General features: G+C 36.7%; 1 protein-coding gene and 1 non-coding gene across 2 annotated transcripts; one reads left to right on the top strand and one right to left on the bottom strand.

Annotated features, from left to right (window-relative positions):
* The first annotated feature begins 252 nt into the window (after positions 1–252).
* LOC147787052 (cytochrome P450 CYP72A219-like) lies at positions 253–3,657 on the top strand. The gene is made up of 5 exons (XM_087119376.1): positions 253–642; positions 726–943; positions 1,767–2,011; positions 2,665–3,049; positions 3,129–3,657. The coding sequence occupies exons 1-5, from the start codon at positions 360–362 to the stop codon at positions 3,552–3,554; spliced, it is 1,557 nt and encodes a 518-aa protein (XP_086975502.1). The 5' UTR covers positions 253–359; the 3' UTR covers positions 3,555–3,657.
* A 10,439-nt stretch (positions 3,658–14,096) lies between these two features.
* On the bottom strand, positions 14,097–14,261 carry LOC111780767 (U1 spliceosomal RNA). The gene has a single exon (XR_002812913.2). It is a non-coding gene; the product is annotated as a U1 spliceosomal RNA (small nuclear RNA).
* Positions 14,262–23,560: the final 9,299 nt, after the last annotated feature.

Below are 23,560 nucleotides of genomic sequence, written 5' to 3'. Positions count from 1 at the left end.
TATAAGGATGTGAAAACCTCTCTAGCAGACGCGTTTTAAAAACCTTGAGGGGAAACCCGAAAGAGAAAGCTAGAAACCTCTCCTTAGTAGACACGTGGGGAAGCCCGAAAGGGAACGTCCAAAGTAGACAATATCTACTAGCGGTGGGCCTGAGCCATTACAACTAGTTTCGTTAGCAAGCAAGCTCATGGCTAGACACGAACGATATTAAACTCGACTTAATTGGATAAAGTTGTAATTTCACGAATCAAATTTGTTTGCATGCACTTTCGTTTGGTTATAAATTAGCAAACACAAGTCCTCCTTCCTTCCATAGCTAATAATTGAAGCTCAAAACTCAGAAATCTGTCTGTATTTAGATGGAGATATTGGGGAGTATTAGGGTTTCCATTTGGGCGGTGGCTGTGGTGTGTTTAGCCGTATGGGGATGGAGATTTTTGAACTGGATTTGGCTGAGGCCCAAGAAGCTTGAGAGGTGCCTCAGAAAGCAAGGCTTCGCCGGGAATCCTTACCGGCTTCTCACCGGCGACATGAAGGACATAGCCACCATGAGAGAGCAGGCCATATCCAGCCCCATGAACTTCTCCCATGATATTGCTCCACGTGTCATCCCCTCCATAAATCATACCATCCACAAATATGGTATGTCGTGTTTGTTTGTTTTTATCAAATTTAGGTGTTTAATTATTCTCTAAGTGTTTGTTTGTTGTTTGTATTAAATACAGGAAAGAATTCGTTCATGTGGGTTGGACCATATCCAAGAGTGCACATCATGGACCCTGATCAACTCAAAGCTGCACTTTCTTTAATGCATGATATTCAAAAGCCGACTATCAACCCTCTTGCAAGGTTGCTTTTCGATGGACTTACTAATCATGAAGGACCCAAATGGGTTAAGCATAGAAAGATAATGAATCCAGCCTTTCATTTCAAACACTTGAAGGTATGCTTTCTTCTTGTAATTAGATATCAAAACTTGACTTGAATAAATAAACTCATAATTAGTATTTATAAGTTTAATTTTTTATACTCGTTGCTTTCAATACGATTTGTAACAGCTCAAGCTCACCGTTAGTAGATATTGTCCGTTTTGGCCCGTTACATATCGTTGTTAGCCTTACGATTTTAAAACGTGTCTGATAGGGAGAGGTTTCCAAACTCTTATAAAGAATACTTCATTCCCTTCTCCAACCAACGTGGAATCTCACAATCCACCTCTTATGTGACCCAGCGTTCTCGCTGACACTCGTTCTTCTCGACAATCGATGTGGGATCTCACAATTCACCTCCCTTCGAGGCCCAACGTCCTTGCTGGCACACTGCCCGGTGTCTGGCTCTAATACTGTTTGTAACAGCCCAAATCCACAACTAGCAGTAAATATTGTCTTTTTTGGGCTTTTCCTTTCGGGCTTTCCCTCAAAGTTTTTAAAATGTGTCTCCTAAGGAGAGGTTTTTGTCCCCTTGTAAACACATTTGCTTGTCAGATCCCACATAGGTTGGGGAGGAAAATGAAACATTTTTTTATAAGGGTATAGAAACCTCTCCTTAGCAGACATGTTCTAAAAATCTTGAGGGGAAACCCAAAAGAGAAAGCTTAAAGAGGACAATATCTGCTAGCGGTGGGATTGAGCTGTTACACGACTATTCAACTAACAATGTAGATTCGTTTAAACGTACATTTAGAAGTTGCTTCTATATTGTACTTTGAGTAACAATATTTTTGGGAGTCTAATTGTTCATATATATGCTTAAATTGCTATATACAGGACATGGTGCCTGCAATATGTGAGAGTTGCACTGAGATGATTAGGAAATGGGAAGAAGTGGTCTCAGAAGAAGGATTTTATGAGTTGGATGTGATGCCTCATTTGGAAAACTTGGCAGCTGATGTGATTTCTCGAACAGCATTTGGAAGCAGCTATGAAGAAGGAAAAATGATCTTTATACGTCTAAAACAACTTACCAATCTAGTCGTTCAATCTATATCTACAGTTTACATACCTGGATGGAGGTGAACTCATGCACAATTCAATTCAATTTAGACATGAATATGAGTCCTTTTTAGTCTTTTCCTTTTGAACTTCTCCTTTTGAACTTCTCCTCGAAATTTTTAAACTGTGTCTGCTAGGGAGAGGTTTTCACACTCACAAAGAATGTTTCTTTCCCCTCTTCAACCAATGTGGGATCTCACAATCCACCCCCTTCAAGACCCAGCGTCGTCGCTGGCACTCGTTCCTCTCACAATCCACCCCTTTCTGGACCCAGCGTCCTCGTTGACACTCGTTCCTCTCTCCAACCAATGTAGAATCTAACAATCCACTCCCTTCGATCTCACAATCCACCCCCTTCAGGGCCAGCATCTTCGTTGGCACACCACTTGGTGTCTGACTCTGATACCATTTATAACCGCTCAAGCCAACCACTAGCAAATATTGTCCTCTTTGGCCTCTCCCTTTTAGGCTTTCCGTTTTAGGCTTTCCCTCAAAGTTTTTAAAACAAGTCTGCTAGAAAGAGGTTTCCACACACTTATAAAAAATGCTTCGTTCCCCTCTCCAACCAATGTGAGATCTCACAATCGCTGACACTCGTTCCTCTCTCCAATCGATCTCACACATGCAATATTTATGAAATTTCGTTTAACATCTCATTATAACGTTTGTGCAGGTTTGTACCAACGAAGTCAAACACTAGAATGAAAAAGATAAGCAAAGAATTAAAAACGTTGCTCTTGGATGTTATCAACAAAAGGCAAAGGGCTATGATGGCAAGTGAAGCTATGCATACTGATCTATTAAGCATCCTCTTACAATCAAATTTGAAAGAAATTCGAGAGCAAGGAAACAACGATGTCGGAATGAGTATCGAAGACATTGTAGAAGAATGTAGAATCTTTTATCTTGCTGGCCAAGAAACCACAGTAATGCTACTCGTTTGGACTATGGTTTTATTGAGTTCATACACAAAATGGCAAGATCGAGCAAGAGAAGAGGTCCTACAAGTCTTTGGAAACAACAAACCAGATTTTGATGGTTTAAATCGCCTAAAAATTGTGAGGAACACTCTCTTCTATGTATTTTCATTTTTATTTTATTTCATTTGTTAAATTTTATCTTATTCTCAACATTTAGGTTACGATGATATTGAACGAAGTCCTGAGGTTATACCCACCAGCAGCGTTGCTTACTCGTCTTGTTCAAAACGAAACAAAGCTTGAAAAATTGAGTTTACCAACGGGAGTGATGCTGAGTTTTCCAATTGTTCTTATCCATCGTGATAAAAAGATATGGGGTGATGATGCAAATGAGTTTAATCCTGATAGATTTGCTGAAGGAGTTTCAAAAGCGACACAAAATCAAGCTGGGTTCTTCCCGTTTGGATGGGGTCCTCGCATATGCATTGGACAGAACTTTGCCATAATTGAGGCCAAAATTGCTCTATCGATGATTCTACAACACTTTTCTTTTGAGCTTTCTTCATCTTATACGCATGCTCCGACATCCCATTTAACTATTAGACCTCAACATGGAGTTCATATCATGGTACGTAAACTTTAGTCATGTAAATAAATAAGAATCAATGTAGAATGTCAAGAATAAAGTACTAAAACTATTAAAAAATTTGAAGGGTTACGTTTATAAATTCTAGACACTTATTACCCATCATCTTTGTTAGAAATTGACATTATTTTTAATGTCAAATTTATTTTTGTCTAAGTTATTTTATTTTGAAAAAAGAAAATTTTCATCAACCATACATTCAAGGTCGATCAACTCACCATCTGAATAATTCCAAAAACGATTTTCACAATTCAATTTTGAAGATTTCAAATCAGGGATCATGACGAACACTATCTTTTATCGGAATAATTGTCAAAGTGGTTTTCACAACTTAAACCTCAAGGCTTTCAAATTGATGGGTATAAAATTTTGTGTAATTTAAAATCAAACTAATGTTACATTTAAAACTGAAAACCATATACAAGTTGAGTGTTATTCAAAGTTTATTAAAGACGGGACAAGAGAAAGAGATACAAATTTAAAATGACCACAAACTCCTATACTTAAAACTGCTGTCCTAGGACGACCCTCCTCAAAGAGTATCATCTAGATGATCGCTTGGTAGTTGTTATTACAAGTAAACTCCATTGGAAATACATGCTCGAGTTTCTTATCCATCGGTACCGTGGATACTATTCTCTCTATATCACTAACATCTGTCACACTTGCTAAAAATGTCCATGCATGTAAATAATCAGCTTCCTTGCCTTTAGTACAGTAATAACTCTCATGGTACTCCTTAAGCTAACCCTCAAGTACGTGAAGTTCTCTAAGAACTCAACCTTGTGCTTGCACCTATAGTTAGGAAATCTTGTTTGACCTCCTCCTCTATTTTGAGGGTGCTTGCACAATTTGTTTGCTTAACCTTATGCTTGTCCATATCCATCAAGATAACAATACGCAATGGTCCAGAATCATTAGAGAAAACCTCCATGTCATATACTTCGATGGTTCCCTCTCCATCTCCATGCTTCAGTTCTAGAAAACCAATCTAGTTCTTATATCTTGCCACTATAATGTAGCACTTTAGGAAGTACACTTTTTAAATTGAGACCACTTCTAGATTGAGAAGTGAACATTTGCAAGGTTAGAGTGGAGGATGAGGTTTCTATAAATAGCAATTGAATTGATAATTTTTTTGAAAACTTTATTTATTATTTTAATTTCATGCTAACTTGTTTTAGTAGTTGGTGTAACTTTTTTTTAAGTAGATATTTGAAGGGTGAGGAGTTCTTACCAATCATAATTAGAGTTGAAAGTTTGTTTCACGAGACTACAGATACCCACAAATTAGCATGCAAAAATAAGATTTTTTTATTAATGAAATTGAGCTTTTAAGTTGGGTGTAGCACCAGAATTAAAAAAAAAAAAAAAAAACGCTTAAGGTCAACATAAGGGCGAAATACTCATTTTGCCCTACTGTTCTTTGAGGGGTCAAATTGGTTCGCTCATAAGGAGAAAGAGAAAGAAAGAAGAGAGGGAAAGAAGAGAGAAAAGAGGTTAGGGTTTTGAGGCAAGAGGAGAAGATTTGATCTAAACCATCAAAAGCCTGAGGCAAGGTGCTCTCACGAATAGCACCTTTTTTCTTCAAAAACGTCCAAGAACTTAAGGTTAGTCTGCGAATGTCTAGATCGAGATGTTTATCGAGGTTTTCGTGTGTTAGCGACATTTTGTGTTGATTCTTGGACTTTTACCTTCAGCAATGTGGTCTTCTCAAGCTTTCGGAGTGAAAGTGGCCAAGATTGCATTCAAATCGGAGTTTCAAGAAAACATGATTTTTGGTAAGAACTCATATTTTTCACCAAATTCGAACTCCAATAATAAGATCTGTGATTATCGAAAAAATATAGGAAAAATATATTAAAGAAGTAGAATATGAGATCTACGATATTTGTGAAGAAAACTTGTTGATTCGGATTACGAATTGGAAGATAAAAAAAATTCGAAGAAAATAGATCGAAAACGCAAAAACACCTAACGATCTAGAAATTGAAACACACGCAGGAGAGGGAAGGAACGCCACCACGCATTGGTCGGCGTACGGAGGAGCCAGCAGAATTGATGTTAGACACATGGCACATTCCGGCTGGTGAGGTGTGCCTGCATGCTAGGTGACACACGTCATGCACGCTGATTCAGGTCGGCCCGAGTCCGAACCGACACTCTACACACGACCCGAGAACGCACGAACCGATGGTGTGGAAAGTCACGCGTGGAAGTTGCACATAGGGACCCTCCAGAGCGCGTGTGATGCGCATGTAGGAGCGGGAGTCATCATTTTTCCTTCTGTTCGGCCTCTGTTCGCTTGTTTTTCATCCCGATTTCGATACTGCCCTATTATTATGTGAAATAGCATTTGTCAAGAAAATTTCAGAATTTTAGAACCCTCTATGTCAAGAACCTCGAGCTTGGGAAGGCATGCGTCAACCATATAAGTAGCCATTTGGATTCCCACGAGCAGTACTTGTAGGAACCACTTGAAATAAGCATGCATGCTACCATACCGATAAACTTAACTAGCCGAACCTAGCATATGAGTATGGAAACCATGGAAATGAAATAATCAAGAAAATCAATGGAATCTAGATATGAACGATTATGTATCTATTTAGATTGAGATAGTGATAATGTATGTATGCATGAGGAGGAAGGGAAACTTGTGAAATCTGTGCTCCAAGTGAAGATGGACATTATCTTCCTGTTGAGCATGTTTGTTAATAATGCATGAATTGTTGCATGTTAACTCCCGTGAATGATTGCTTTATGTTATCTTTCTTGTTGAATAGGAATAAACTACGAGCCTAGACTAGGGGCTTGAGATTATGTAGGCTAGACAAAACCCTAGAATGGGGATACCTAAAAAATACCGTGCATTTAGGCCCACGAGGCGAGTGCCAGCAGACCCAGACCTAGTATTCCAAATCATGACAGATTTGTGAGACCTTGCACGAGAATCCTAGAGATGAATGAATCCAGGTCTAAGCTACCTCAGTCCGCCCTAAAAAGACTATAGTAGGACACCACTGTAACTGTAGGTAGCCCGCTAGAGTTGAGCAGTATGGATAGTGTCACCAGAAACTCCACTTACCTCTTTGCTCCGTTACTGTACCATCGAGACAAAACTCTGGTACTAAGATCGTTGAGCTAGGCAGATCCGGACAGGGAAGTGTGATAGCTAAGAGGTCTTCTAAATAGAAATCCTGGGCCATAGAAACCCATCCCTAAGCAAGAGAACGTGGAACTACGTAGGATGACTTAGTAGCTGACCGACACACAAGGGATCGCAACCCTCGATTTTAGTGGATGTATGGTCCCATGGGAAGGTTGTTAGCTAACCTCCACGGACGATGTTCAGACAGAGTTACTTATTCAGATCCAGCCATACGATCCCCTCAGATTTAGTTGTGAGGTCGCGCCTCACCTTAAGACACTAAGCATTCTAGTGCATAAGATGGACAAGCCTCTTAAGATACAGAAAAGAGAGTTGTAGCTTGATTTGCACTCACTAGAACCCAGAGATAAGACCATGGATGCCTACTAAGATAAGGATGCGAAAAGAGCCTACAACTAAGTTGCTTATTGAGTATATTTTTATACTCACCCCGTTTTTCTCATTTTTTTTTCAGGTACCAGTCGAAGTGAGGAGGTGTTCGAGAGATGCATTGTCACAGAGGGGTGTCATTCCGAAGCGTCAGTCCGTTTTTACATTTAGAGTCTTTGTATTTTCTTGTATATTTGTATTTCCAATTGGTAACATTTGACCTTGATTTTATATTTAATTTTGATGTCCTTGACTTTCTTCTTTTCTTTTAAATTTTATCGAACTTTATCTTCTATTTAATTTTCTTTTCAATTTTATTTGTTTTCACTTTCGTCTTTTTAGTCATGATTTGGTTTTTCGAAGCCTCGAAAATCAGGTCATGACATTAAGACTTCTACCCTTAGAAATTTGTGCATCATCTTTGTCATTTCCAAGTTTCAAGCAATTCTTGTGAGATTGCATCGGAGCTATTCAATCTAGCCTTAATCAAGTTCTATTAAGGAGTGACTCGATTTAGAATAAGGTTCCAAATCTTGGTTCAAGATCTTTGATGTAAGTGATAATCTAATTTTAGTCTTTATCTCTTAGTTGATCCAAATTTTGTGTAAGGAGGTATTAATTTTTTTTATTCAAGGATTCTTGCTCTAACAAAAACTTAGATCCTTATGCTAAGGATTAGGATTGTCTTATCAGATAATCTCCCAGTAAAAATATGCATAAGAGAACCAAGTTATAACTAAGGCGCTAGAGCTAGAGAGGTTGCGAGTTGACCTAAGTTAGTAAGTTTCCAGTAAACACTACACCCCAAGATTGTGAGTGACGATCATAGGTATAGATGTATACACCTTCGGTAGTGGATAAGCTCGAAGAGGTAGTCCTAAAAATCCTGAGAATAAGAGATAAAGTTTAAACCACCTAGACGCCCTAAAGAACCTAATAGACATCCAAAACATCCAAGAATGAATTTGTAGAGTTACGACTGAGACAACGTAGCAACTTAAGCAAGAAAATTGGACAAGAGGATGTTCCACATCGAAAATCAGATGTTAGAAACTTTTAGAGATGAAATTTTGGAGGGGGAAATTTGGAACACTTGAGCCCTTGCGATAAATTAAATACCCGATTTTTCTTTTAAGCGATTTTATTGATAGACTTAGAGACCGAATCTTAAGACAATAGAGAAAGAGAAAAATGCTTACAAAAATATCCTTAGTAAAGAATCTATAAGAAAATTCGGTCAAAGTTGAGCGAAAAGCAAAATGGTCATTTTGACCCCTCTTTCCTAATTAGGGGTCTATTAGTGTACTGGTCATTATGGGGGAAAGAAGAGGGGAGACCGGAGAAAGAAAAGAGGTTAGGGTTTTGAGGCAAGAGGAGAAGATTTGATCTAAAACCGACACCTGAGATTTGAGAATCCTCAACCTAAACCATCAGCAGTCCGAGGCAAGGTGCTCTCACAAATCGCACCTTCTTATTTATTCAAAAACGTCCAAGAACTTAAGGTTAGTCCGCGAATGTGTAGATCGAGATGTTTATTGAAGTTTTCATGAGTTAGCCGCGTTTTTCTTTTGATTCTTGGACTTCTACCTTCAGCAATGTTATCTTTCCAAGTTTCAGAGTGAAAGTGGCCACGATTTGCTTTCGAATCGAAGTTTCAAGAAAACGTGATTTTCGGTAAGAACTCGTGTTTTTCTCCAAATTCGAACTTAAATAATAAGATCTGTGATTACCGGAAAAATATAGGAAAAATATATTGAAGAAGTAGAATATGAGATCTACGATATTCTTGAAAAAAACTTGTTGATTCAGATTACGGATTGGAAGATAAAAAATTCCTAAGAAATTAGATTGAAAACGCAAAAACACCTAACGATTGGAAAATTGAAACACACGCAAGAGAGAGAAGGGACGCCGCCACGCGGCGGAATCGGTGTTAGACACACAATGCATTCCGGCTTGTGAGACGTGTCCCGCACACTAGGTGAAACGTGTTAGGCACGGGGATTCGGGTCGGCCCGAGTCCGAACCGACGCTCCGCACGCGACCCAGGAACGCACGAACCGAACAGACGCTCCGACCCGACCATCTGCACCACGATTGTGCAGAAAGCCGCGCATGGAAGTCGCACGTAGGGACCCTCCATAGCACGTGTGATGTGCGTGTGGGCGCGTGAGTCATCATTTTCCTTCCGTTCGGCCTCCATTTGCTTGTTTTTCATCCCTATTTCGATACTACCCTATTATTATGTGAAATAGGACCTATCAATGAAATTTCAGAATTTTTGGAACCCTTTCCGTCAAGAAACTCAAGCTTGGGAAGACACGCGTCAACCATGCAAGTAGCCATTTGGATTCCCACGAGCAGTACTTGTAGGAACCACTTGGAATAAGCATGTATGCTACGATACCGATATACTTAGCTAGCCGAACCTAGCATATGAGTATGGAAACCATGGAAATGAAATAATTAAAAAAATAAATGGAATCTAGATATGAACGATTATGTATCTGTTTAGATTGAGATTGTGATAATGTAACGACCCGAAATTTTCTACTTAATTTAAGGTCGCTACTGTATACATATCATGAACATTGAGTGCGAAAAGACTTCATTTAAATTTCATAAAACGTAACATTTGTCTTAAAACACAGCCATGGACTTACGTGTTTCGAAAACACCTTTAAAACGACACAACAAAAGATTAAATAAAATAAATAAACATTTAAACTAAAAACATCTTATTTCAGCCTAAGTCTAAGAAAATAAATACCACTACCTATGCATGTGTCATGGCCTCGAATTGCGATGTCGTCGTCAACCGTACAGGAATGTCTTACCTTAACCTGAAAACTGTGGTAGCACATCTCTTCAGTATTTAAAGAAATAGTCGGTAAGTTACCCCACTATTGGGGTTAAATGCAAGAACATGTGAATGCAATGACGGGACCTATCCTTTTAATCTGTTTGCCTACGGTACTGTCCTAATGGGTAACTTGGATAAGTACCATATACTCTACACACAGCCCATACGTGCAAGTATAGACTCACCAGTCAATTCGCACACCGCTGGGCCACTCTCCTTGTCGGGCGAGCATACTCTGAGTGCTCCTTACGCCAGACATCCGTTAGAACTAGTAACCGCCACGACAGCATTATGTAAAACAAAATGATCATACCCCTGCCAGCAGCATTATGTAAAACATAGTGATCGTACCCCTGCCCATCGTGATGAAATAAGAGTATCCTCCAATGGATGAGCACACATAATGCATGAGGTCCCAATATTTTTCCATTTTCGACATTATTAAATATAACCCCGCTATCGTTTTACATTCATATCATATCTTTTCTCATTTTCCAATTCTCATATCATGCATAATTCTAACGAGGTTATATTTCATTTCATTTATCGTGATATCATATCATTCATAACATGTTGTATACATACAATTTAGAAAACATAACATAGCGCTTCATGCTTTTAAGATGTCATTTCATAACGTGCAATTCATACAACAATTACCTCAATGGTCACAAAAACAATCTAAACATAACATATCATATCACAATATATCGTATCATAAACATGTCGTATCATAAACACTTTGTGGTCATATCGTTCTCTAACTTATTATAGCCTTAACGTTCTTATACCTATCACAGTCATATCGTTATGTGAATGTACCTTAGTCATATCATCACAGGAATGTATCCTAACGCTATCGTTTCATCAATCTATCACAAACCTATCCCTTTCTACCCATAACCTAATCGTATTCTTTCATCAATCTCTCCTATCCATAACACTCCGGTATGCAACCTAACCTTAACGTTTCATTAACGTATCTTACTCCTATCGTTACATTTCGTTTTGTGCATCCTTCTCGTATCCTATCTCAAACATATCATTAAACACATCGTACCGTAATTATTATCATACAATTCACAACAAATACATAACATATAAGAAGCATATTGATCCACAGACAATTCACACATATCAATATATATGACACGTGCAGAACCACGGGGCACGTGTCAACATCAAATATAACTATGTTGATAGTAAGACCACTTACCTGATTAGCTTATGCTGATGTCCCGACGTTATCCTTAATGACAGTCCATTGAAATTCAAATCAACCTATGTGAGACCATGACATCAGTTCCAAGTTTGAACTTCTACAAAATTGTTTCTCTAATTTATATGGGTCCATGTGTTATACTTCATGCGAAGTTAGAGTCTTTGCATGAGTTAAGTCTTGAAATATTTATATAGGTTTGTTATAGTATTATTTTCATAAAAAACCATTTAATACCCTTTAATATTTTACCGATATTCCATTTTCTATTTATTTAATACCCTTTAACATTTTTATTGTGTTTCCTTTTTTTTTTTTTTTTTTTTTAATTCTATTAACAGTCTTCCCTCCTTGTCTCGTATTTCCCTTTCAGTAGTATTTAGACTACTATTTTGTGATTCTGTATTTCATTTTTCTTTCCTTTGATTTTGTTAGTCTTTGTTTCTGTATTTCCTTTATGTTTCTTTTACCCTGTTAATAGTTATATTCTTGATTTTTAATTTAATCTATTCATTTGTTTATTCTTTTACTATCATTCATACAAGATTATTGACAACCTAAATAATTGCAATAATTCACAAGATTTAAAATATCATTGAATTTTCTAAAAATGAAATTGATATTAAAAAAAGAGAGATTTAATATATACCTTAAAGAAACTGACCAGATCTCTCTTTGCCATCTCTCTTCTAGTGAATGTGCACGGGCCATTTTCGTTTTCTATTTTTGTTTTTTGTTTCATTTTGGAGGGACTTAAGATTCGCAAGAATTGGTTTGAGGAGAGATGATGGGAAGGGATGAGAGATTAAGTGGAGAGGAGTGGGGAGGATTGTTTTTTTGTTTATTTATTATTTTGTTTTTAAACGTAATTCTTTTTTTTTTTTTTTTTTTTTTTTTTTTTTTTATAATTTATTTTCTTTGTTTATTTCTTTGTTTACTTATTTACTTATTTATTTATTTTTGGGCTATTACAGATAAGATAATGCATGTATCCATGAGGAGAAAGAAAAACTTGTGAAATCTGCGCTGTGGGTGAAGATAGACGTTATCTTCCCGTTGAGTATGTTTGTTAATATTGCATGAATTGATGCATGTTAACTCCATTGCATGATTGCTTGTTTTATCTTTCTTGTTGAATAGGAAGAAACTATGAGCGTATACTAGGGCGCTTGAGATTAAGTAGGCTAGACAAAACCCTAGAATGGGGGTACATCAAAAAACTGTGCATTTAGGCGTGCGAGGCGAGTGCCAGCCCAGACTCAGTATTCCAAATCATGACAGGTTTGTGAGACCTTGCATGAGAATCCTAGAGATGAATGAATCAAGGTCTAAGCCACCAAGAGTCCGCCTTAGAAAGACTAGTAGGACACCACTGTAACTGTAGATAGTCCGCTAGAGTTGAGTAGTGTGGATAGTTTCACCAGAAACTCCACTTCCCTCTCTGCTTCGATATTGTACCGTCAAGACAGAACTTTGGTACTAAGATCGTTGAGCTAGGCAAATCCGGACAGGGAAGTGTGACAGGTGCCCTGACCTAGTGGTGATAGCTAAGGGGTCTTCTGAATAGGACTCCTGGGCCGTAGAAATCCATCCCTAAGCGGGGGAACATGAAACTACATAGAAAGACTTAGTAGCTGACCGACACACAGGAGATCACAACCCCCCATTTTAGTGGATGTATGGTCCCATGGGAAGGTTGTTAGCTAACCTCCACAGATGATGTTCAGACAGAGTTACTTATTTAGATCCAGCCATACGATCCCATCAGATTTACTTGTGAGGTCACGCCTCACCTCAAGACACTAAGCATTCCACTGCATAAAATGGACAAGCCTCCTAAGATACAGAAAAGAGAGTTGTAGCTTGATTTGCACTCACTAGAACCCAGAAATAAGACCGTGGATGCTACTAAGATAAGGATGCGAAAAGAGCCTATAACTAGGTTGCTTAGTGAGTATATTTTTATACTCACCCCATTTTTCTCTTTTTTTTCTTTTCAGGTACCAGTCGAAGCAAGGAGGTGTTTATTGTTCTGGAGCGTCAGTCCATTTTCACATTTGGAGTCTTTTGTATTTTCTTGTATATTTGTATTTCCAATTGGTAACATTTGACCTTGATTTTATATTTAATTTTGATGTCCTTGACTTTCTTCTCTTCTTTTAAATTTTATCGAACTTTATCTTCTATTAGATTTTGTGCATCATCATTGTCATTTACATGTTTCAACCAATTCTTGTGGTAGATGCATCTGAGAGTGATAATCTAATTTTAGTCAACTTTATCTTCTATTTAAACTTTATCTTCTATTTAATTTTGTGCATTATCATTGTCCTTTATCTTCTATTTAATTTTGTGCATCATCATTGTCCTTTAACTTCTATTTAATTTTGTGCATCATCATTGTCATTTCCATATTTGTCATTTCCATATGTTTCAAATGTTTCAAGCATCATCACTGTCATTTCCATGTTTCAAGCAAGTCAAGCAATTCTTGTGGTAGATGCAGAGTGATAATCTAATTTTGTGCATAGTCAACAATTCTTGTGGTAGATGCAAGTGATAATCTAATTTTAGTCATATCTCTTGGTTGATCCAAATTACAAATTTTGTGTAAGGATATCTTAATTTTTTTTATTTTTTTATTCAAGTATTATTGTTTAACAAAAACTTAGATCATTAGGCTGAGACTTATTTGATCACTTCCCGGACCTACTATTTCTACCCACAATAAAATTACTCATTTTCAACCCTATTTCTACCCACAATAAAATTACTCATTTTCAACCCACAGTAGAAACTACTCACTTGGTTTGTAATTATTTATAGATTAGTGTGAAAGTAAAGATAATAACCATATGCATTCCTGTTCATAAGGAGATTGACATATATGCAAGAATAGTTGAAACTGATGCATTGGAAGGGGCCGCGCGAACGCAGGCCCCCGCTGGCCACAAATAATGACGTAGGCTCTGCCGCATTGGGCAGACCTTAGATGGGCACCCCTCCTTTGTGTGCAATGGAGGTCACCAATCTGGGCCATGAGCTTTCTTGATCGCCCATCAACCCCGTCCAGGTAAGTAAGTTTCTTGGAACGATACTGTGTTCTATTTATAGTGATGTGAGGCTTTCCTGCCGCTGAATTGAACGACGTGGGTCTTTTCTAAAAAAAAATTAAAGTAGAACCAAATGAATTCAATGATTTATTTGACACGAAATTGAGAGTTCAATGATCTATGAGACACCTTTAAAAAAAATGGGGTGAGTACAAGACTTAGTAAGTGACCTCAAGACTTAGTAAGTGGTCTAATTATAAGTTTTTAATCATGTTTACCGTGAGTGCTAGAGTACAACACTCTTTTCTTGATGATATCTTGGTTCTTGTCTTGAGAATCATTGGCCTTAAGTTCTTATCATGAGTTATAAGCACATGATTTTATATGGAGGACCTTTGTTCACGGTTTTAAGTTCATAAACGGTTTTGAGTTCTTCTGTTCTAAATTCTGTCTTAAAGAACTTGGTTGTAAGATCGTAAGGTCCTTAAATTTCATCCTACAAAGATATTGCATACATGCCCAAAAAATTGATTAATTCATCTTAAAAAACAAAATATATGAGTATACTTAAATAAATATCGGTTCATGTTTATGTTTATGTATAATGGAGGAAGAACTAAACATGTTTAATTTGTTAATTATGAATGGAGAAGATGGTAGAATTTTGGTATAATAGTGACTATACTTCAATCCTACTTTTCTTATGTATAGAAAAAAAAGAAGCCTAAAAATTATCATAACGGTTTTTGGAACGGCTTAAAACCACGTTAAAGTTTCGTCAGTTGTAACTTGACGAACAATATTGTAGAAATTACCTAACTGCCTAACCGCTAAACTATATATATATATATATTTTGCTTTTACTTTTCATATGTTTTTAAATCATCAAATTTTACCGTTAGTGGACTTTTCAAAATATTAACTAGAACTCAATTTTTTCATTGATTTTTGGAATTAATGTGCATTGACAATCCATTAATTCATGGGTACGGGGTTTTCTCTTCCTTATTTTTACTCTAGTTCTATTTCTTATATATATTCATCAGAAATTAAGTTTTCGAAACTTCTTAAGATCATGTCAAAGTTTTGCCAATTATAACCGATAAAAAATATTGCGAAAATGGTTCATCAGTGAAACTAATTTGTTGTGTTTTTAATTCTAACATGTTTCAAAATCATCAAATTTTAACTTTCGTCGCTATAACATTTCAACATATTAACTGGAACTAAGTTTTTTCGTCATTGTATGGAAATGAAATGATTAGGGTTTATGCTAGGGTTTTATATTTTCAAGTCGTTAATTGAAAGCTACAAGATTTTTTTTCTTCTTAATTTTTATTTTAGTACTATTTCTTGTATATATGAGAAGAGTCTAGCATGAGAAATTAAATTTTCAAAACTTTTTAAAAGCTCGTCGACCAGTTATATCATTTTAGATTTTGTCACTATAACTTTTCATAATATTGACTAGTACTCAATTTTTTCATTGATTTTTTGAAATGGGCGATTAGGGTTTTCGCATTGTCAAGTAATTAATTCAATGCTACAGTATTTTTGTCACAACCCAATTCCCGATCTCGGACCGGGACTAAAAAGATGAAGGCAAAATCAAATAAAAATAAAAGATACAAATTCGATAAATTTAACTAAGAAAAACAATCAATAACATCCAAATTAAATACAAAATCAAATCCAATCATAAGACGATGTTCAAAAATTGCAAACGGGGAATACAATTATAAAACAAAATACAAAAGACTCCAAAATGTAGAAGTGGACTAACGCTCTGCAACGACTCCCCTCTGTGACCACATAGCTATCGAACGCTCCTCCACATTGACTGGTAGCGTTCTAACACCTGAAAAAGAAAGAGGAAAGGGGTGAGTATATATATATATATATATATATATATATATATATACTCAGTAGCAACCTACTTGTAGACTCTTATCGCGTCCTTAACCTAATAGGTATCCATAGGCTTTACTCTTGATTCTAGGACGTTCAGACCTACTCTCTACTACTACTTGAGTATCTAGGGTGGCTCGAAGTTTCAAGTGATACTTTTAATTTATCACCGACCCACTCTGGGTACATAGGGTGTAGTTCTCTAGCGCTACAGGTCTCTAGGTGACAAATTTCATCTCTGAGGTGAACTACTTTTATGTTCTTAGACTTAGTAGCTTGCTCTTCCTAAGCAGAATGTAACTAGTGTCCTAGGTCGAGGCCCTACCTCGTAAAACTCTCTCTTGTGGGGACAGCATGGTGTGTGCTATCTTGCTCTCATCATCCATGGGAGGTTAGCTGGCGAATCATACCGATAAGATCATCTAGTCACCCAAGGTTGGGGGAGCAACCCCCATGTGCTTGCTAGCTTCTAAGACTACTTGCATAATTCTATGTCCCCTTTCAGGACGGATATGCTGCGCAGGATAATCAAACTGAACTATCAGTCACACACCCCTAACCGGTCTAGTCCTAGTTCGATGGTATTGGTACCAGAGTGGAAAGGGAAGTGAAAACTCTTTTGACATCGTACCAACTGTTAATGGCCTAGAGACTACCTTTCTCTCGCTGAATTGCTACAATTTTTCTACTCTTTTACTTTGGTAGCTTATTTTGCTTACGTCGTGAATGATTGGCAACCTGAATTGAGGAGAGACCTCATAAAATGCTGATGAGACAATATGGTGATTTCTAGTTTGAACATCATTCACGAGAGTTTGGCTGGCCCATCTGTCAAGACCATAGAGTCACCTAAGCTTGGGGAATGCGATCCCTGTGTCCTGGCCAGCTACTAGGCTATCCGACGTGGTCCCACACTCCCCTCTCAAGGACGAGTTTATAGCACATTGGTCCCGTTCAGGAGGCCACTAGCCACTCCACGAAGTTGAAGCTCCCACTACCTTAGCAAACTTGTGCTTTGCTCATTACTAGAGTGGATAAGGTAGTGGAGGGTCTGAAGACACCATCACATTTTTATCAACTTGAAGAACTACCTTGGTCGTCGTTAGCTACTGTGGAGGCTCACTAGGTTTTTAAGGGTTCTAGGTAGTTTAAATCTCATATCTCATTTCCAGAACGCTTGAGTTCTCTTCGAGGCTATTCCAAGTCTCTAAGTGCACAAAGATCTAGACACCATCTTATGGTGAAGGGTCTACTGGTAACGTTTTGACCTAGGTCAGCATGCAAACTGCACTAGTTGTACTACCCTAATCTTAATTGAGTTCCCTCATGCATGCTTTGTTAGGGAGATATACTTATCAATCACCTAAGCGCGTAATTCATAATTTAAACTTTGCCTTAGTCATGTCTTGGAGCTGAAGAGGTCTATTAGGTTTATAAGGTAGCTAGGTGCTTAACGCGGACTTCTGACTCCTCACTGTTATAATTTAGTTCCTTGAGTCTTTCTTAGTCTGTGATCACTAGGGTCCAAACCCTCTTACCATCGCTCACAATTCTAACGTGCTCATTCTTCTAGAGGTGTCCTGACCTAGGTCATTATTTAGTCAACCTAACTCTAACACCCTACCTTTATGCAGATAAGCATGCTCAATAGGGAGAACACACAGTCAAACACTTGGAGATAACACATACTATATCATGCATGCGTACAAGCAAAACAAGCTCAATGGGGAGATAACATTCATCAATCATCAAGAGCACAGATCTTCCTAATACAGGGGAAAGCATATAAAACATCATTCATCAACAATCTCATCATAGGGGAATTTTTTTAAATTTCTTACATAATACATTCCACAATTATCCATATTGTCCAACTCGTGTTCCAGTCATGCATATTTTTCACCCAGCTTTTTGGCTTCGTCAGACCGTCACAAGGTTTGCCTTTGCCAACAGAATATCACTTGTGTAGAACTGAAGCTTGTTCGACCACACACGTTGTTCGTGTGTGCATGTCCAATTGTGTGTGACACAACAACGTTGCATCTCATTGTCATCTTGATTCACAACAACGTCATGATGTCGTCCCATGTCTTGGGACACGTCAACCATCTAGGCTTGCTCAGACACATTCGTTGGGAACTAACCCATGCGTTGATCATCTCATTGAGATATCCTAAACATCCATCCATTCAGGTTCTCTTGAGAGTCAGACTCTCCTGTGTCCACGTTAACACATTTACGACATATGTTGCAGATAGCGAGTGCATAATCCAACCTCCGACATATGGGCTGGGGTACAATACCGGCACACCGATGCCTTCCGTACCGTCGTTGAAAAATCCATTTCAAAGGAAGTTTCCTAAGACACTTGTCTCGTAACGCTCGCCCACGCTATGACACACGCATGGGTCACAGGGTAACTCGCTTAGGCCACAAGGCCCAGTGGTAGTGGAGAGCCAACACCATGCCTCCCCCTATAATACATTTTGAGGCATTTCCAATCCTTCTCAAGTAGACGTCTTGATACGGAATATGGTGTCTTAATCATGCCATGGATGATTTAGATTTAAGAAGATTCTATTGTATTTTTAAGTATTAGAGAATTGTCTTTAAGATTATAAGTTACAATTAGTTAGTGGTCATTGTGTTATTGATGGCCATAAAAGTTACAACCTTTCAATTAACCATATGTTTTTTCAATTAACCATATGTTACAAGGTTTATTTTTAAGGCTATAAATAGTCATTCATGTTATTGCTTAGTAGGAAGATTTTGGATATTATAATGATAGTTGCTACTTCTTAAGTCATGAACTTGTTCCTTTGCGTTTATTGTGTTTAGATTTGCATGCTAGGGTCATTCAAGTAGTCTTAATCAAGCTATCTTGTGGAGTGATTCAAATCACGAGTTTAGAAATGAGTTTTCTTTACTATTAATCTTGATTATCAAGATAGTCTATTCCAAAACTTTCCCTTGGTTTGATTCCTTATCGGGTTTTTTTTTTGGATAATTTAGATCTAAACGTTTTGCTTCAACAAGGTTGCTAGATCATATCCCAAGAGTTTCAAAAAAAAAAAAAAAAAAAAAAAGATCATAACTTTGGCTCAAGATGAGATATATGTTTCCTTTGCATTATTTTCAATTTATTATTTATTTATTTAGTTTTTAATCGACCAAAAGTATAAAATCCAATCTTGGCTCTATTGAAAATTTTGAGAGGTGAGAATGAGAGCTTCATTTGTGTAAATGAGTGTAAATATAGTGGCCTAGAATTTATTGAGTGTATTCATTGTGAGAGAGTTTTGTAAGGTCCTTTGTATTTTATTAACATATCAACAGTTTACAAATATATTCAAGGACGAATCCTCTTAAAGAAGTGGAGAATAATATGAACTAAGGCATCAATCATGCAATATAAACTTCAAAAAAGATGTGAAGAGAATATTGTTTAAATTATCACAAAATGTTGCAATTCATGTCACATTAAAGAAGAATAAAGCTTCATTTTTTCTTAGAGAGTTACAAATTTTGGGAGGATGATAATTTAGGGAGGATTATCATTTTTTCTTAGATAGTTACAACTCATGTCTTTAATGTATTATAAGGCTTATTTACATAGTGTACATAGTGGGTAATTGGGGTCATAAAATATGAAAGTTACAATTCTTGGAATGCCTTATGGAAGGTTAATTTGAGACTATATAAAGTCAGGTATGTTGTGTTTATAAAGAAGGCTTGGAAAATGTAGCAAAAAGAGCCTTTGTGCTTTCCTTTGGCCAATGGCTAAGTTTCTTTTCAATTCTATGTAATTTAGATTGCATGTATAGAATCATTCAAACTTGATATGATCAATCTTGATTGTGGAGTGGTTTGAATATCAAATAAGTGTTTCTGTCTTATGATATTTGATCAACAACGTAATTCGATTATTACTTTCTCTTGGAGTGATTCTTTACCATTAGGCTTAAGTGTTCTTACCTTTTCTTTAGACACGGGCTAAGTTATTTGAATATCAAATAAGTGTTTTTGGTTTAGGTTACATTTTGCTTAGGCATATCAAACTACCTAAGTCTAAGAACATAAAACTAGTTCACTCCCCAGATGAGATTTGTCACCTAAAAAACCTGTTACACTCTTTGTACCTAGAGTTGGTCCATGAACAGTTAAATGTACCTCTTGGAACTTCGAGCCACCCTAGATACTCTAGTATTAGTAGAGACTAGGTCTGAACTTTCTAGAGCCCTGAGTAAAGCCTATGGAAACTTACTAGGTTAAAGATGCAATGTGAGCCTACAAGTTTGTTACTTACTGATATTTATATACTCACCCCTTTCATCTTTCTTGTTCAGGTGTTCACAAGCGTCCATTCGGGGTGGAGGAGTGTTCGAGAGCTATATGGTCACATTGGAGGTCATTCTAGACCGTCATTTCATTTTTACATTTTGGAGCCTTTTGTATTTTGTTTTATAATTGTATTCCCAATTTGCAATTTTTGAACAACATCGTCTTATAATTGAAGGATTAGAAGCATGATTATTGTTTTTCAATTGGCTCTTTTCTCATTTTCTTTTCTTTACCGCTCTCTATCTTAGTAGAAAGACCAGAGCTGTTCCATAGAGTTGTTCCAAAGAATCAAAACGACCAGTTTTTTCAGTGTAATAAAGTTACCTAGTGTCTATTTTTCGTTGATAAATGGGTATTTCCATGGGTTCGCACTAATCAATTTTAGCTCGAATTGTTTGGGACCTACTGGTTTCGGTAAATATCTGATGCATTCTCAGCCGCTATTGAAATAGCTTTTCTGGCTATATTTTCGGCTACTCCACTCATTTCATAAAGTATTCTACATGGTTTAACAATAGCTAACTCTTCTACAAAAAAAATACATATTAAGATAAATAATCCTACATGCTCCTTAGATTTATTTATGGCCCTCAAGGAGCATAAAGGATTTATTGAGGCATTTATCATTAAGTGATTTATATGAATCATTACTATTTGTTTCATGGGGTTTCTCCATTATTCCAATTACTCTTTAATAAAGGGATTTATTTATTTTAGACTTCAATTTGAGGCCAATTCAGAATTGTTCTAATTGTATAATCATCAACTACTTACATTGGTAAAGGACCCAAAGAAGTTTGATTATAATTCAATTTGTGACGATCATAAGTAGAAAGTTCATATTCTTTCGTAATTGATTTGCATAGATTAGGCATACATACCTTCCAACCTATTTTATTGGAAGTATTTGAACCGAGTATCTGAGAAAAAGCAGAATATTTGATGGAAGAACCCAAAATCCTTTGAACAACCGAAAATAATTTTTTATTATTATTAAAAATATAGAGCTATACAAGAGTAACATCTATTTGTTTGATGTAAGAAAAAAGTATCTATATGTCCAAATTTTTTTGTTTCTAAAATTATTGAAATCCAAAATAAATGTTGATGGAAAAGCAAGCCGGCCTTTTATAAGCCCTAAAATCCTTTCACAAAATAATCCACATTTTCCAGGTTTATTGGTTTTGTATTGAACACATGTCTTAACTCAGATAAGTTAATAAGTTGGGTTTGTGATAATTTGTAAAATAAATAAGCGTGTGATCAGTAATTATTCCAAAAAAAAAAAAAAAAACTATTAACTCTGCAACAAAATCGTTCATACTTGGCAAGAACCCTTTTTTTTTTTTTTTGTAATTCCTATGATGCAATTGGAGCTTATGGTAGCAAAAGAGTCCATTTAAATGGTCCTTTGTGGTTACCCTGGCAACCAGAAAAAAGTTTTTCTACTGTGACCAAAGATTTTTTTTTTTTTTTTCTTTTTTTTTTTTTTCATTTTTCATTTTTCATTTTTCATTTTTTCATTTCCATAAAAGTCCCAAACCAAGACATAACTGGTTCAAATAACAATTAAGGCCAGAGTCAAGAATAACAAATCTCTTTATGATAAACAGATTCATTTTGCAACTTCGTTATTATGGGTAGTTCCTACAAAGGATTGGACTAATGACGTATACAATACATAAATTCGTGTCGCAACTGATTTGGTAAGCTACGTGTCCGGTGCATTGTAACTAGAATTGTCACTATGACTATGACTAAGAATGTTTTTATTCATATTATTGATAATTGATCCTTCACTTTCAATAGGACCAAGATTATTGATTGATTACAGAGAGATTCATGAATTGGGATCCTAATGCATATAGATACAAATGGGTCAAGGCCTCTATGGTAGAATCAGTCAGGGGCCTAAGATAAATGGATCCGATTTTGCAATTTTTACTTTTGGAGTACCCTTTTTTTGGCCCCTCTTACAAAATAAGCTACTCCATGAACAAGAACAAATAAGTTTTAGCTCATGTAATAAAGATAGTAATTGTCATTGGGGTGACGAAGGGATCGTACCATACGAGCCTCTCCCAAAGTTATGGGGCTATTTTGTCGAGTTCCTTAGAGAGAGTTGTCTCGCGCCCCTAGGTATTCTCTACCTACCCATCTGTGTCGGTTTGGAGGTCAAGAAAGTTGGTGACCTGATGATAGGAGAGCCGGCGACTGAAAAATCAAATTGATCATTAATCCAAGACCTAAATATTCGGAGGAGCCATTTTTTATTAACATAATGACACTGAGCCCTTGTTGCAACCCGGGCTACTGAATCCATTGTTTTATTTTTTGTATCAACAATTAAGAATTGTTTGCCCCTACCAGGTATCGAATGAACTTATAATCATGGAATCGACTCGATTACTTGACACCAAAGAAAAGTTTGACCCAATGCTTTATTTTTGTCCTTGTTGATCCCGATTCGACATTAGAAGTATATCGATGCAAATACCCTCACGAGCAAGATCACGTCCCTCATTACGAGCTTGTACACATGCTTCTAGAGCTACTCGTACGGCTGGAGTTTTATGAAAATAGCCAAAGCCCCTTATCGGTTTAAGAACTTCAAGATTAATAGGAAGGAAGCTTAATCAAAATGAATCATAAACTTTTTTCTATGATCGATCGGTATAAACATCAACAACTCCGAATTAGATTAGTTTCTCCGCACCGCATAAAAACATTCCTCTAGAGTAGTTGTTAATACGAATAACATAAACTCTGTTATAGCCATTTATGTACATTCAATGTACTATGGATAGATAAATGTTTGGATTTCTGCGATTATTTTTTTGACAGCGGTTGTTGGAAAAGGATTGAATAGTAGAACTTCAAAACATTGGCGATCTCAAATGTGTCGATATCAATGACTCATTATTTAGATGATTCATTTCTTCGGAAGAGAACAATTAGTTGATCTGGGTTTGCGACTTATTATAGATTATTCGTTGGTTTGAAGAAGGGTAAGGAGAAGGAGTCCTCCACCCGCAACAGATAGAGGAGAATTTATTCAATCACATAGTTTGGGCT

This window comes from Cucurbita pepo, chromosome 18 (genome assembly GCF_057944985.1).
Source record: "Cucurbita pepo subsp. pepo isolate OVF chromosome 18, ASM5794498v1, whole genome shotgun sequence".
NCBI classification, from domain to species: domain Eukaryota; kingdom Viridiplantae; phylum Streptophyta; class Magnoliopsida; order Cucurbitales; family Cucurbitaceae; genus Cucurbita; species Cucurbita pepo.
This window is presented reverse-complemented; position numbering and strand designations above follow the sequence as displayed.